A 14,213-nucleotide genomic window follows, 5' to 3' on the forward strand; every position below is an offset into this window, starting at 1 on the left:
AAGGAACGTCTGAGCATTGGGGAGGGTGATTGCATAAAATCATGTGAAATGCGTCACCCCACGAGTTCAAATGTGCTACTAGCAGTCTAGCTCGCACAATGTCAGTGCACAAGAATGGGATACAATGGCTGAGTGTTCCTCACAAGCCATACATTTCTGTAGCCACTGCTAAGCGATATTTGGAGTGGTGTAAAGTGTGATGCCATTGGACAGTGAATGACTGGAAACAAGTGGTTCAGAGTGATGAATCAGGTTATACCGTGTGGCAATCTGATGAAAGGGTTTGGGTTTTGTGAATGGCTGTAGAATATTATCTGCTATCATGTGTAGTTCCAGCAGTAAAATACAGAGGGGGTGGCATTATGGTAAGGGGGTGTTTTTCATGGTTGGGGTGTGGACCCCTTATTCCGCTTAAAAACTAAATGTTGAAGGATATTAACATGATTGTATCAGCATGACAGTGGACATTATCATAAAGCAGCAACTGTGAGGCAATGATTTGTGGACAACAACAATACTGAAATGGACGAATGTTGACTTCACTCCACACTCCAGCATCCAACATTAAAGTGTCCCCTCCAGAGTGTAAACTATCACAGAGGTGAAGGATATCAAAATCAGAGAACCACAGGAATTTTGATATATTGATTTCTACCTAAACTGCTCAAGAAATACTTGTTGGTTATTATTGAAACACAGTTACTTGCAGAGGTCCAGTATGGGCTGTAATTATCATATGGAAGTGAAACTTGGTGGACACCCTAATGTGTTGCAGCAGAATTAATTTATATGAGACAAAAATTAGTTCCAGTTTTGGTCACTAGGTGTGAATCTGGAACTGTACGGCGTCTTGTCAACATCTCTGGTGCTCATATTGAACATATTGTGTAAGTGGCTGGTAATAATATCAACAACAGTATGCCTTTTCACTTGGTTGATCTTTTCTGCCCATGTCCCGTTCCTGATCCATTACATACGGAAACATTTCTATACATCTTTCTTGCATTCACAGCACCAGATTTGCACCTGGTGGCCAAACTTGGAACTAATTTCTTTCCACCTTAAATAGATTCCGCAGTAATGCGTTAGAATATCTACCAAGTTTCACTGCCACACAATAATTACAGCCCACACTGGACCTCTGAGAGTTGTTGCACTTTAATTACATCCACCTGGTATTTTAGGCCACCCGTAAATCTGTGAACATTTGTGGGCTTAAATGCAAAGGCAACAGGACAAACATACCACAGGCTATTTGATTTTGTTGATTCCTGCCTGAAGGAAGGTGTTCATGAGGTGTGTGTTGGATGCATGTGCTTTATCATCTTGAATGCTTGAAACTAGTTTGGAGGATAGTGTCCTCATAGAGCACAGCCCTCAAATTACCCTTGACTTGTATGCGAGGCCTCCAGCTTCCATTACATAATACACACCCAAAACATGATTGGCCCACCGGAACCCTTGGGAAGGCATGTATTTGTACCTGGCAGCCTCCTTACTCTTAATGCATCAAACAAATCTGGTGCTCGTTGATGAAGAAAAACCTACTGCCGTTGATCCCAGTTCTGTTCCACATCTTCCCATGCCCACATTATTTGCATATCAAGCTGCTGGAGAGTTTGTACTGTTCTTTGTAATGGAAGCTCAGAGGCTAAATTGATAGTGTGGGGATGATTGCGTACTGTCTTGCTAGACACATTCTTCCAGTTGCCCCCAAACAAGCAGCAAGCACTTCTTTTGCATTCTCCTCAGCATACTAACAAGCCATAATTTGTGGGTAGTGGTTGTCAGCTGGTGTTTTTTACGAAGATCAATCATTATGTAAAAAAATCTTCAAAGTTTTGTGCCTTATGATAGTGGTTGACCATTCAAATGATGTGTTAAAGTGTATGCCAATTCAGCAGGCAACTTCACACAATGTAAGCTTGAAATGACTCTTAAAAGATATTTTGACAAACTGTACAGTGTATGCAAGAAGAATTGTTCCGTTCACTATCACACACACAGTAAGCTCTAGTGAACAGCAGTGAGAATGGAAGTTGGGTTGTATCCATGTTACACAGGTGGATGTCTGTGACAGTGTCCTGTGAGTATTTAGAAGGAGGTTCCTGATACAGAAAACACAAAGTTTGTAAGTCCTGAGGGTAATCCAAAACTGTTTGGACAGTTTGCTTCCCTTTTCCCTGTCATCTTAGTGTAAGCTAGAGCACTGCATCTGCATGCTGAACCAGCATGATCAGCATTTGTTCCCTATCACTCACTCCACACACAGTGTGGAAGCATGCAGCTGGCAGTTTTCTCATTCGTCGTTATGTGGGTGTGCACTTGCTGAATTTGGGGGAAGAGGTGAATGGCCCTGCCATGCGGCTAAGTAGATGACAGGAGTGAACATTTGAACTAAAAAAAAAATCATATGGATGTATGACCTATTCCAACTGGTTTCTGAGATAGAACACATTTAATGTACGTTGTTATGTATTTCCTGTATTATTCAGTACGTTGACAGGTTTACGCATGTTCCTATGTACAGCAGTTAGTGAAGATCTCAACATACATTTTAACAAATGCGTATTGTAAGACATTCATGTCTGATAAACAGTCTACAATCAGGAATTTGACGTATTGGAAAGCGTCAACAGTATTCTTTGACAGCAGCAGGAGTACTACTATTGCAGAAGCCGTAAACATACCCCATATCTGCATATTCTTCATTAGTGTAGATCTGTGGCATTTTAGCTAGCACGTACAAGGACAGTTAACTGGTGGTTTTCTTTGATATTCTCTCAGTCCCTCCCGCTACGTCACTCACAACACACCATGAGCAACTGGGCATTCAATGGGCTAGTTTAATGGCAGAAAGACATCCCGAGCCAAGAGATTGAGAGCAATGAGGGCAGTTGGTCTAGAATAAAATGTCAAAGAGGTTGGATGGGTAAGATGTATATGTGCAGGCCACCAGCCCAAAAAGAAAAATAAATTACATGTGTTTTATCGCATAAACCATTTTGAATAGGGCATATGTCCATACAAAGTTTGTTGCTTGAAATGAGCTTTTGTGCCATATCCCTAAATACTGACCGTTCCTCCTGGGACATCCTGTAGAATGTCACTGCATTTTCTTTGGTTATTTCTTGTACAGAATTCTAAACTAGTGTTGGTTCCCTTGGTTCAGAGCAGTTTCTATTTTTCTACTTGATAAGTAACTTACTAATGATTGGTGTGGAAATGTGCCATGGTGGCTCTATGGGCTAAGTTCCAGACTATGAATATAAATGCTTGGGGTTTGATCCCCACTGGCCCTATAATTCTGTTCTGTTACTTATCACTTCTTCCACTTCTGACAGTGAGAAAACTGCCATTTTTTCAGAGTATATATAGGTGTATCCCTTCTAAATGGCTTTACAAGTTGATTTAGAGTTGGAATGAAGGCAAGCAAACACCACCATGCTTATTAATCTTTTAGTTGAGCCTAGCTTTACTTGCTTTGCAGCATAATAAGTACAACATAGAAATGCTTCCTATCCTGACAGCCTTGGCAGTTACAGTACACTACTGACACGACTAAATTCAACTGACTCTGCACTTGCAAGTACTTGTGTCACTGGCCTCTTAGTAAGGTGGCGTAAGGTCATCACATCGAATGGAAATTATGTTGAAAACTAGGGCTTTGTAGCCAAAAGAATGGGGAATAATAAGCTGTATTGGAATCCTAAATAAAACCAACCTGCTTTCAGGAAAAAATGTGTTGCATTACGTATTGAATGCCCTTCGTATGTAAAATACTTCCATGTAACCAACAACTGTTAATTAAAAAAGTGATGTGCTGCGTGCACATAAAGGTTGATGTAATTTTTGTGCATATAACCTCTAGTATAATACACATGGTTGTTTTGGACTGGTAGTATCTTATACTCTGACTTCTTCTTTCAAGGTGTTTTGAAATGTTGAGATCGTATTGTTAGCATGTTTGTGCTACATAATATGAGTTTTTTCTGGGATTTTTGCCCTGCAGCCGAGTGTGTGCTGATATGAAACTTGCTGGTAGAGTAAAAACAGTGTACCGGATAGAATCTCGTAACTCAGAACCTTTGCCTTTCGTGGGCAAGTGCTCTACCTTTTGTACTTGGAGAGGAAAACAAATAACTTCTGCACCTAGACAAGTAATTTATCGACAGTGTGTCGTGTTGTAAGAGATGATGCCAAATGCTAATGGTTGCATGCTTGTTCCTTAAATTAGTAACTGATGCAGTAAACTGTTTGATTTAAAATTTAAATATCAGCAACAGCTCTCATGTTGCAATTGCTGTGGAGAAAAGAGGGACAGAATTGTAGCACTACATAGAAGTATTACAAAGATGATTTCCATCTCTTCATCTTAGAGGGACACAGAAAGGAGAGAAGTATCAGCTATAACCTTTTGAGTGCATACCCAGTGATGTAAAGGGATTAAAAGATGGTAAAATTAACTTCAAACACAAACTGATATCTCTCTCTCTCTCTCTCTCTCTCTCTCTCTCCTCTCTCTCTCTCTCTCTCTCTGTCTGTCTGTCTGTACCAGTGTGTGTGTGTGTGTGTGTGTGTGTAAAAACTAGGTTAAGACAATCGTGCAAATGGTCAGCATGTTCTCTGAGAGGGTGTTAATAATTGCAAAACTGGCTTGTTCCATATTATAGGGAAATGTCACAATTATTGATCAATGCAACATGCAATTTACTAATCTAAAGTTACAAACCTACAGTATAAGTCATGTTCTGCTGAAGAAACAAGACAACGCTGAAACTTCCTGGCAGATTAAAACTTTACCGAACTGAGGTACAAACTAGGGACCTTTGCCCTTTCATGGGCAAGCACTCTGCTGACTGAACTACCCAAGCACTACTCATTACCTGTCCTCACAACTTTACTTCCAGCAGTACCTCATCTCCTGCCTTCAAAACTTCACAGAAATTCTCTCGCAAAAATTGCAAGACTAGCACTGCTGGAAGGAAGATTATTGTGGGGACATGGCTTAGCCACAGCCTGAGGGATGTTTCCAGAGTGAGATTTTTGCCCTGCAGCAGAGTGTGTGCTGATATGAAACTTGCTGGTAGAGTAAAACAGTGTACCGGATAGAATCTCGTAACTCGGAACCTTTGCCTTTCGTGGGCAGGTGCTCTACCAATTGAGCTACCCAAGCATGACTCACAACCCATCCTCACAGCTTTTACCTCCTTTCTTCCAGGAGTGCTAGTCTTGCAAGTTTCACAACAAAGCTTCTGTGAAGTTTGGGAGGTAGGAGATGAGGTACTAGCAGAAGTAAAGTTGTGAGAACGGGTCGAGATGCCGTGCTTTGTAGCTTAGTCCAGTAGAGCACTTGCCTCCAAAGGCAAAAGTCCAGAGTTTGGGTCTTGGTCCAGCACGACTTCCAGGAAGTTTCATGTCAATGCACACTCCATTGCAGAGTGAAAATTTCATTCTGGAGACAAATGCTGTTGCTTTAATTATTGTTGTGCTTTCTGTAGCCTTATTTCAAAGACAGTCACAGAGTATTCTTGTTTAGATTAGATGAATTTTTGGATATAGTAAGTGGGTAATTTCCCCAACCCCTAAAAAATAAAAAATAAAAATAAAAAGAAAGAAGTCATGTAATATTTTGTGTAATGTAATATCTTGTATAGACACCTTTTATTAACTTGACACGTTCCACGTCATTACGAAGTGTCATATTCATGATCTATGGAACAAGTACTAATCTAATCTAATCTCTAGGCAATTCTTCTATTAATGATACGTTATGTAGAAATTCCAGCTCAATATTATGCCCTAGTTCTACATGTAAATAGCTACGAAACATTTGTTTACCATGTGTTCGACAGCGAAGCCTTCACATGTTATTTTTGAAATTTTGAAGTGTGTTTATTTGCACAGGCTGGAGCTTGGCCTCTTACGCAGACGACAATTACATCATTCTCGGTACCTAAGGAACTGGAGAAAGCTGTTCAAAAGGTAATTAAATGTGTTCTTTCCAAGAAAAATGCATGTTTAATTTTTATTATCTTTATGTGAAACCATTGTGTTAACCAAATGCTCCTCTGCTGAACAATAATAATGAGAAAAGTAAATCATTAGTGCATCTTTTTTTTTTTTTTTTACAGTTATTGGGCACACTTAAAATAAAAACAACCACCTTCATTGATGTGCTCCTAAGTTAACTGAGAGGTACAGTACAAATAAGTCTGTGAGTGCAAGATATAGTTTATCAACCAGCCCCCCCCCCCCCCCCCCCCCCCTCTCTCTCTCTCTCTCCTCTCTCTCCTCTCTCTCTCTCTCTCTCTCTCACACACACACACACACACACACACACACACACACACACAGTGTGAGGCAGGCACAAGTACAAAAGTTATATTTTGAAATGTGTGGAGCCCAGTGAAGTTTCTTCCGTTCCTTGCCTGTAGCAAAATTTAATATTTTTGAGGCTCTGTTAATACACATGCTAGACACTCTATATTCACCCTCTTTTTTTCCATCTCCTTTTAATCTTCCGAGTTAGGCATATAATCCAGCAACATTACTTTTTAATCAGGATGATGGTGTTATTTTTATGGTGATAAACTGCCTGTTGTCTTCTGTCTCAGGTTCATTAGTCAACGTTCGTCTGATGATTTTTCTAGCGTTTCCCCAGCACGAGTGGCTGGCATTGTCAGTTTCACCCTCCATTACTCGTAGTGAACTGGAGCCGAGCTCATGGCCACAGACTGTATGTACCTGATGCACTCTCCGCGGTTATTTCCAGTGTGGTTCTCCTTTTGCTGCCTGCAACAGATGTTCGCTGCAGCACAGGAAGCCAGGATCTGTTCACTTTGAGGCTTTCTTCTTTCTTCTTGTAGCTATTTTCATGTTTGTGTATTTCTAAAGCTTCTCTGAACAAGAGGGTGTGATAGCTCTTCTCTACAACCAGAACTTCTGTGTCAGCGAATTTTACTACTTGGTACGTGGTCGGTCTCTAACAGCGCATGCTTAGCCACGGCCGATTTCTCCACCTGCCCCAACCTCTAATGTAAGTTATGTTCTGTGATTCTGGTGTCGGTTGATTGTCCAGTCATTCCAAAATAAACTTTTTCGCATGTGCATTGTATGTTGTGTATTCCCGACATTGCAAGTGGATCCCTTTTATCCTTTGCCGATGTGAGACACTCTTTGATCTTCTTTGTTGGTCTGTAAATAGTCTGTATGCTATGTTTGCACAATACACAACCAATTCTGTCCATCACTGTGGAAATATATGGTAGAAAGGCTGTATGCGACATTTCTTTTTCTGATGTCACTTCGTCAAGTGTTTAACTCTGTTATACATCTGATATAACTTCTGGAGTACCCATTGCTCCTCAGAGCACTTTCCAGGTGGCACATTTTGCGTTTTGAGGTGCTGGGGCTCACATATTCATCTTGTACGCGTTGCAAGCATATTAATCATGCCTCTTTTCTGGCTCAGGTTTTTGCAGGTATTGGTTTTTGTGTGTGTGTGTGTGTGTGTGTGTGTGTGTGTGTGTGTGTGTGTGTGTGTGTGTGTGTCTGTGTTTGTTTTTATACGCTGTCCCCCACATTTCCACCATCCCTTGCGACCAGCACATCTAGAAACGGTAGCTTTCTGTCCTTTTCTACTTCCATGGTAAATTTTATGTTGGCATGAAGACTGTTCAAGTTTCTTGGGAAGTCAGCGAGCTGTTCCTCACCATTGCTCCACACGACAAAGGTATCATCGACATATTTTTACCACACCTTAGGTTTACAAGGTGCCAAATCCAGTGCCTGTGCTTTGAAGTGTTCCACGAAGTTGCCCACCACGTGACTACGAGGACTACCCACGTCAGTGTCTTCACGCTGTTCATAGAAGCTGCCATTCCATGTGAAATAGCTCGTGGTGAGACATGCATAAAAGAGCCTTGGGAAGTCTTGGAGGAAAATGGAACCAATGTTTTCCAAAGAATCACTGAGTAGCACTTTCGTAAACAAAGAAGCAACATCAAAGCTGGTCTGAATGTTGTCTGGTGCAAGTTTTAGTTTCCTCAGCTTCTCAGTGAAATGTCCTGAGTCCTTTATGTATGTGTCAGTTTTCCCCACGTACAGTTGGAGCAGAGAGGCCAATTATTTCACCAGTTTTTACATCGGTGAGCCATGAGTGCTAACAATCAGTCTTAGTTGAATATTATTCTTATAGATCTTTGATAATCCATACAACCGAGATGGTATGCCCCCCCCCCCCCCCCCTCTCAGCAGTCTAGCAGTCTACTGACTGGTTTGATGCGGCCCGACACGAATTCCTTTCCTGTGCTAACCTCTTCATCTCAGAGTAGCACTTGCAACCTACATCCTCAATTATTTGCTTGACGTATTCCAATCTCTGTCTTCCTCTACAGTTTTTGCCCTCTACAGCTCCCTCTAGTACCATGGAAGTCATTCCCTCATGTCTTAGCAGATGTCCTATCATCCTGTCCCTTCTCCTTATCAGTGTTTTCCACATATTCCTTTCCTCTCCGATTCTGCGTAGAACCTCCTCATTCCTTACCTTATCAGTCCACCTAATTTTCAACATTCGTCTATAGCACCACATCTCAAATGCTTAAATTCTCTTCTGTTCCGGTTTTCCCACAGTCCATATTTCACTACCATACAATGCTGTACTCCAGACGTACATCCTCAGAAATTGCTTCCTCAAATTAAGGCCGGTATTTGATATTAGTAGACTTCTCTTGGCCAGAAATGCCTTTTTTGCCATAGCGAGTCTGCTTTTGATGTCCTCCTTGCTCCGTCCGTCATTGGTTATTTTACTGCCTAGGTAGCAGAATTCCTTAACTTTATTGACTTCGCGACCATCAATCCTGATAAGTTTCTCGCTGTTCTCATTTCTACTACTTCTCATTACCTTCGTCTTTCTCCAATTTACTCTCAAACCATACTGTGTACTCATTAGACTGTTCATTCCGTTCAGCAGATCATTTACTTCTTATTCACTTTCACTCAGGGTAGCAATGTCATCAGCGAATCGTATCATTGATATCCTTTCACCTTGTATTTTAATTCCACTCCTGAACCTTTCTTTTATTTCCGTCATTGCTTCCTCGATGTACAGATTGAAGAGTAGGGGCGAAAGGCTACAGCCTTGTCTTACACTCTGCTTAATACGAGCACTTCGTTCTTGATCATCCACTCTTATTATTCCCTCTTGGTTGTTGTACATATTGTATATGACCCGCCTCTCCCTATAGCTTACCCCTACTTTTTTCAGAATCTCGAACAGCTTGTACCATTTTATATTGTCGAACGCTTTTTCCAGGTCGACAAATCCTATGAAAGTGTCTTGATTTTTCTTTAGCCTTGCTTCCATTATTATCCATAACGTCAGAATTGCCTCTCTCGTCCCTTTACTTTTCCTAAAGCCAATCTGATCGTCACCTAGCGCATTCTCAATTTTCTTTTCCATTCTTCTGTATATTATTCTTGTAAGCAGCTTCGATGCATGAGCTGTTAAGCTGATTGTGCGATAATTCTCGCACTTGTCAGCTCTTGCCGTCTTCGGAATTGTGTGGATGATGCTTTTCCGAAAGTCAGATGGTATATCGCCAGACTCATATATTCTACACACCAACGTGAATAGTCGATTTGTTGTCACTTCCCCCAATGATTTTAGAAATTCTGATGGAATGTTATCTATCCCTTCTGCCTTATTTGACCGTAAGTGTGGTGTCACCGCCAGACACCACACTTGCTAGGTGGTAGCCTTTAAATCGGCCGCGGTCCATTAGTATACGCCGGACCCGCGTGTCGCCACTGTCAGTGATTGCAGACCGAGCGCCGCCACACGGCAGGTCTAAAAAGACTTCCAAGCACTCGCCCCAGTTGTACAGCCAACTTTGCTAGCGATGCTACACTGACAAATACGCTCTCATTTGCCGAGACGATAGTTAGCATAGCCTTCAGCTACGTCATTTGCTACGACCTAGCAAGGCGCCATTACCAGTTTATATTCAGAGTGTAATAATGTCTAAAGAAGAGCGATGTTCTCCAATTGTGGATTAAAGTTAAGTATTCCAAGAACTATGTTTTTTTTCTTTATAGGATAATTACTTTACCTTGTTCCAGACCTCACGCCAATCTGCGTGAGCTTAAGCGCGTGCCTTCCGGCTTCCTCTCATAGTGACTTGGCTGTTTTGCCAAGTCACAACAGTAAGTCCTCCAAAGCTCTTTTAAATTCCAATTCTAATACTGGATCCCCTATCTCTTCTAAACAGGCTCCTGTTTCTTCTTCTATCACATCAGACAAATCTTCACCCTCATAGAGGCTTTCAATGTATTCTTTCCACCTATCTGCTCTCTCCTCTGCATTTAACAGTGGAATTCCCATTGCACTCTTAATGTTACCGCCGTTGCTTTTAATGTCACCTAAGATTGTTTTGACTTTCCTGTATGCTGAGTCTTTCCTTCCGACAATCATATCTTTTTTGATGTCTTCACATTTTTCCTGCAGCCGTGTCGTCTTAGCTTCCCTGCACTTCCTATTTATTTCATTCCTCAGTGACTTGTATTTCTGTATTCCTGATTTTCCCGGAACATGTTTGTACTTCCTCCTTTCATCAATCAACTGAAGTATTTCTTCTGTTACCCATGGTTTCTTCGCAGCTACCTTCTTTGTACCTATGTTTTCCTTCCCAACTTCTGTGATGGCCCTTTTTAGAGATGTCCATTCCTCTTCAACTGTACTGCCTACTGCGCTATTCCTTATTGCTGTATCTATAGCGTTAGAGAACTTCAAACGTATCTCGTCATTCCTTAGTACTTCCGTATCCCACTTCTTTGCATATTGATTCTTCCTGACTAATGTCTTGAACTTCAGCCTACTCTTCATCACTACTATATTGTGATCTGAGTTTATATCTGATCCTGGGTACGCCTTACAATCCAGTATCTGATTTCGGAATCTCTGTCTGACCATGATGTAATCTAATTGAAATCTTCCCGTATCTCCCGGCCTTTTCCAAGTATACCTCCTCCTCTTGTGATTCTTGAACGGGGTATTCGCTATTACTAGCTGAAACTTGTTACAGAACTCAATTAGTCTTTCTCCTCTTTCATTCCTTGTCCCAAGCCCATATTCTCCTGTAACCTTTTCTTCTACTCCTTCCCCTACAACTGCATTCCAGTTGCCCATGACTATTAGATTTTCGTCCCCCTTTACATACTGCATTACTCTTTCAATATCCTCATACACTTTCTCTATCTGTTCATCTTCAGCTTGCGACTTCGGCATGTATACCTGAACTATCGTTGTCGGTGTTGGTCTGCTGTCGATTCTGATTAGAACAACCCGGTCACTGAACTGTTCACAGTAACACACCCTCTGCCCTGCCTTCCTATTCATAACTAGTCCTACACCTGTTATACCATTTTCTGCTGCTGTTGATATTACCCAATACTCATCTGACCAGAAATCCTTGTCTTCCTTCCACTTCACTTCACTGACCCCTACTATATCTAGATTGAGCCTTTGCATTTCCCTTTTCAGATTTTCTAGTTTCCCTACCACGTTCAAGCTTCTGACATTCCACGCCCCGACTCGTAGAACGTTATCTTTTCGTTGATTATTCAATCTTTTTCTCATGGTAACCTCCCCCTTGGCAGTCCACTCCCGGAGATCCGAATGGGGGACTATTCCGGAATCTTTCGCCAATGGTGAGATCATCATGACACTTTTTCAAATACAGGTCACATGTCCTGTGGATACATGGTACGTGTCTTTAATGCAGTGGTTTCCATTGCCTTCTGCATCCTCATGTCGTTGATCATTTCTGATTCTTCCGCCTTTAGGGGCAATTTCCCACCCCTAGGACAAGAGAGTGCCCTGAACCTCTATCCGCTCCTCCCCCCCTCTTTGACAAGGCCGTTGGCAGAATGAGGCTGACTTCTTATGCCAGAAGTCTTCGGCCGCCAATGCTGATTATTTATCAAAATTTAGGCAGTGGCGGGGATCGAACCCGGGACCGAAGACGTTTTGATTATGAATCAAAGACGCTAACCCTAGACCACGGGTACATCTTATGGACTGTGTAAAATGGGAGATGGGTCAACTGCATTATTCAGATTTTCACATTGAGGGAGAAACCTGCATACATTGTGATAAAGAAATGTGGTTCATTCCTGTTGGGGTTGTGCAGTTTTCAGAATTGTCACTTTTTTGGTTTCATCAATACTCAGTGCTGGTAAATTACGTCAAGTTACTTTATTAATCGTTTGGCCAGGAAAGTAGTGCTGATGCTAGACAGTAACATCACATGCCTATCCCAAAATAAAATTATTAGTCTCAGTTGGGATTTCAAAAGGTTCTTTCCAGACAACAATGCTACTTTTAAATCTGTAAATTATATTACACAAAATTTAAACGACAAAATACTGCCATCTGTTATTTTCTGTGACTTGTCTAAAACATTTTATTGTGCAGTTCATAACATTCTCCTAGAAAATCTCAAATATTATCATAGCAGAGAACTTATTGGTAATGAGTTAAAATCCTATGTGACTAAAAGAATGCGGTGTATCACATTAAGAAACCCAAGGAGAGAACACAACACAACAAAACATCATCTTCAGAATGGGGAATAAGCACTTAAAGTGTGTGGCGGGATTACTAGTAGGTCTGCTGTTGTTATTGTTATATGTAAATGGCCTGCCACATACATCTAAGAGAGAGAAATATAAAATTAACCTCAAACACAAACTTAAATTACATCTCCCCGACAGTTACTCCAACTCTGTAAAAGAATATCACATACAATGATTTATATACAAGATAATCATGTAAGTGGCCAGCACTTATAATACTTAACCATATTTTTCACTGAGAAAATTGCAAGACTGACTCATCTCACATTATATGGAGAAATCACAATTGTGTTGCATGGTACAGGAAGTAACTGAACTAAAAATTACGTAACCTTTAACACAATGCAACATTACTGTACCTTTTTTTGGCTGTCTGTAGCCATTTATTTCCTTTAGCTGAGCAAGTCTGGTTAGTCCCACTATTATATGATAAGAACTTTTTACTATGCGGGGAGCATGGGAATGGAATGGGGCACTAGTAAGATCAGCTCAGAGACCTAAGACACACAGAATTAAAAGCTGACATTTGTCGTTTTCTATCTAAATGCATGTTAGTAATTTCGTTCGGTGTTGTCATTTTATTCTAGCAATTGCTAATAGGTCTGGATTACTGCTTTACTTCTCTGTGGTTGTCTTTTGGATCTATAGGGGATCAAAATTCACTATATGTACTGCTGAAGAGTGTAGAACATACTTCATTATTGTGAGAATTTCCAGTCGATTTGCGCTCTTCATGTATTTGGCACCTGTAAATCCCAACTTACTCCCCAAATAGAATCATCCAAATTGCTCGTGGTTCAGTTCAGTAGGTACATAATTGAAAGAAGAAATGTTGTCCGTTTACCCAGGTGACTACAATAAATTAAAAACAGAGCTAGGTGATACAGCAACCAAGAGGGCTCATCAATCAGTGGTGTAAGTAGCATACCGGCAAATGTTACCCTCTTTCAGTATTAAGTCGGCATTGAAAAGGAACATTGTGTGTGTTAGACAGTGACTCTTGAGAATAGGAACCTACAAACTCTAGTGAGTCTTACCGACCGAGGTGGCACTGTGGTATGACACTGGACTAATATTCGGTGGGACAGCAGTTCAAATCCACAATCAGTCACCCAAATTTTGGTTTTTGGCAATTTGTGATTCCCATAAATTATTTCAGTCTAATGCCAGGATAGTTCTTTTGAAAAAGTACAGCAGGTTTCCCTCCCTATCCTCCCCATTTTGAGCTTCTCAGTCTCTAATGCCCTTGTCATTGATGGAACATTAAATTCTAATCTTGCTTTATAGTCAATGTTGTCAGCAAATCAAGCCTAGTAAGCTCCCTCACACTACTCCTGATGAAAATAGATCACTTCAGTCTGTCTGCTTAAAAAGTTTTCTCACTTGGTAAATGTTTGGAGCTGTATGCAACATTTCTGTTAATTCTCACTTTAAGGAGGCCTTGTTTTTATTTGCTGACAGGTTTGGGATTTCTACTCAGCTTTATATTCAGTATCTGTTATAAACTGTGTCATGACTGACATCATTGTATAATTGTTCATAGGAAGTTTCTTATATGACTGACTGGTATTTCGGGA

At 40.9% G+C, this 14,213-nt stretch overlaps 1 protein-coding gene across 2 annotated transcripts in view; it reads left to right on the forward strand.

Moving 5' to 3' along the window:
- The window catches only part of LOC124554917 (cullin-2), a 188,252-nt gene that overhangs the window by 112,724 nt on the left and 61,315 nt on the right, over window positions 1–14,213 (forward strand). For both annotated transcript variants that reach the window (XM_047128607.1, XM_047128606.1), the window contains exon 11: window positions 5,908–5,985. In XM_047128607.1, coding sequence (XP_046984563.1) covers window positions 5,908–5,985 — 78 coding nt within the window. The remainder of the gene's footprint in view (window positions 1–5,907; window positions 5,986–14,213) is intronic.

Source organism: Schistocerca americana, chromosome X (genome assembly GCF_021461395.2).
Source record: "Schistocerca americana isolate TAMUIC-IGC-003095 chromosome X, iqSchAmer2.1, whole genome shotgun sequence".
Taxonomy (NCBI): domain Eukaryota; kingdom Metazoa; phylum Arthropoda; class Insecta; order Orthoptera; family Acrididae; genus Schistocerca; species Schistocerca americana.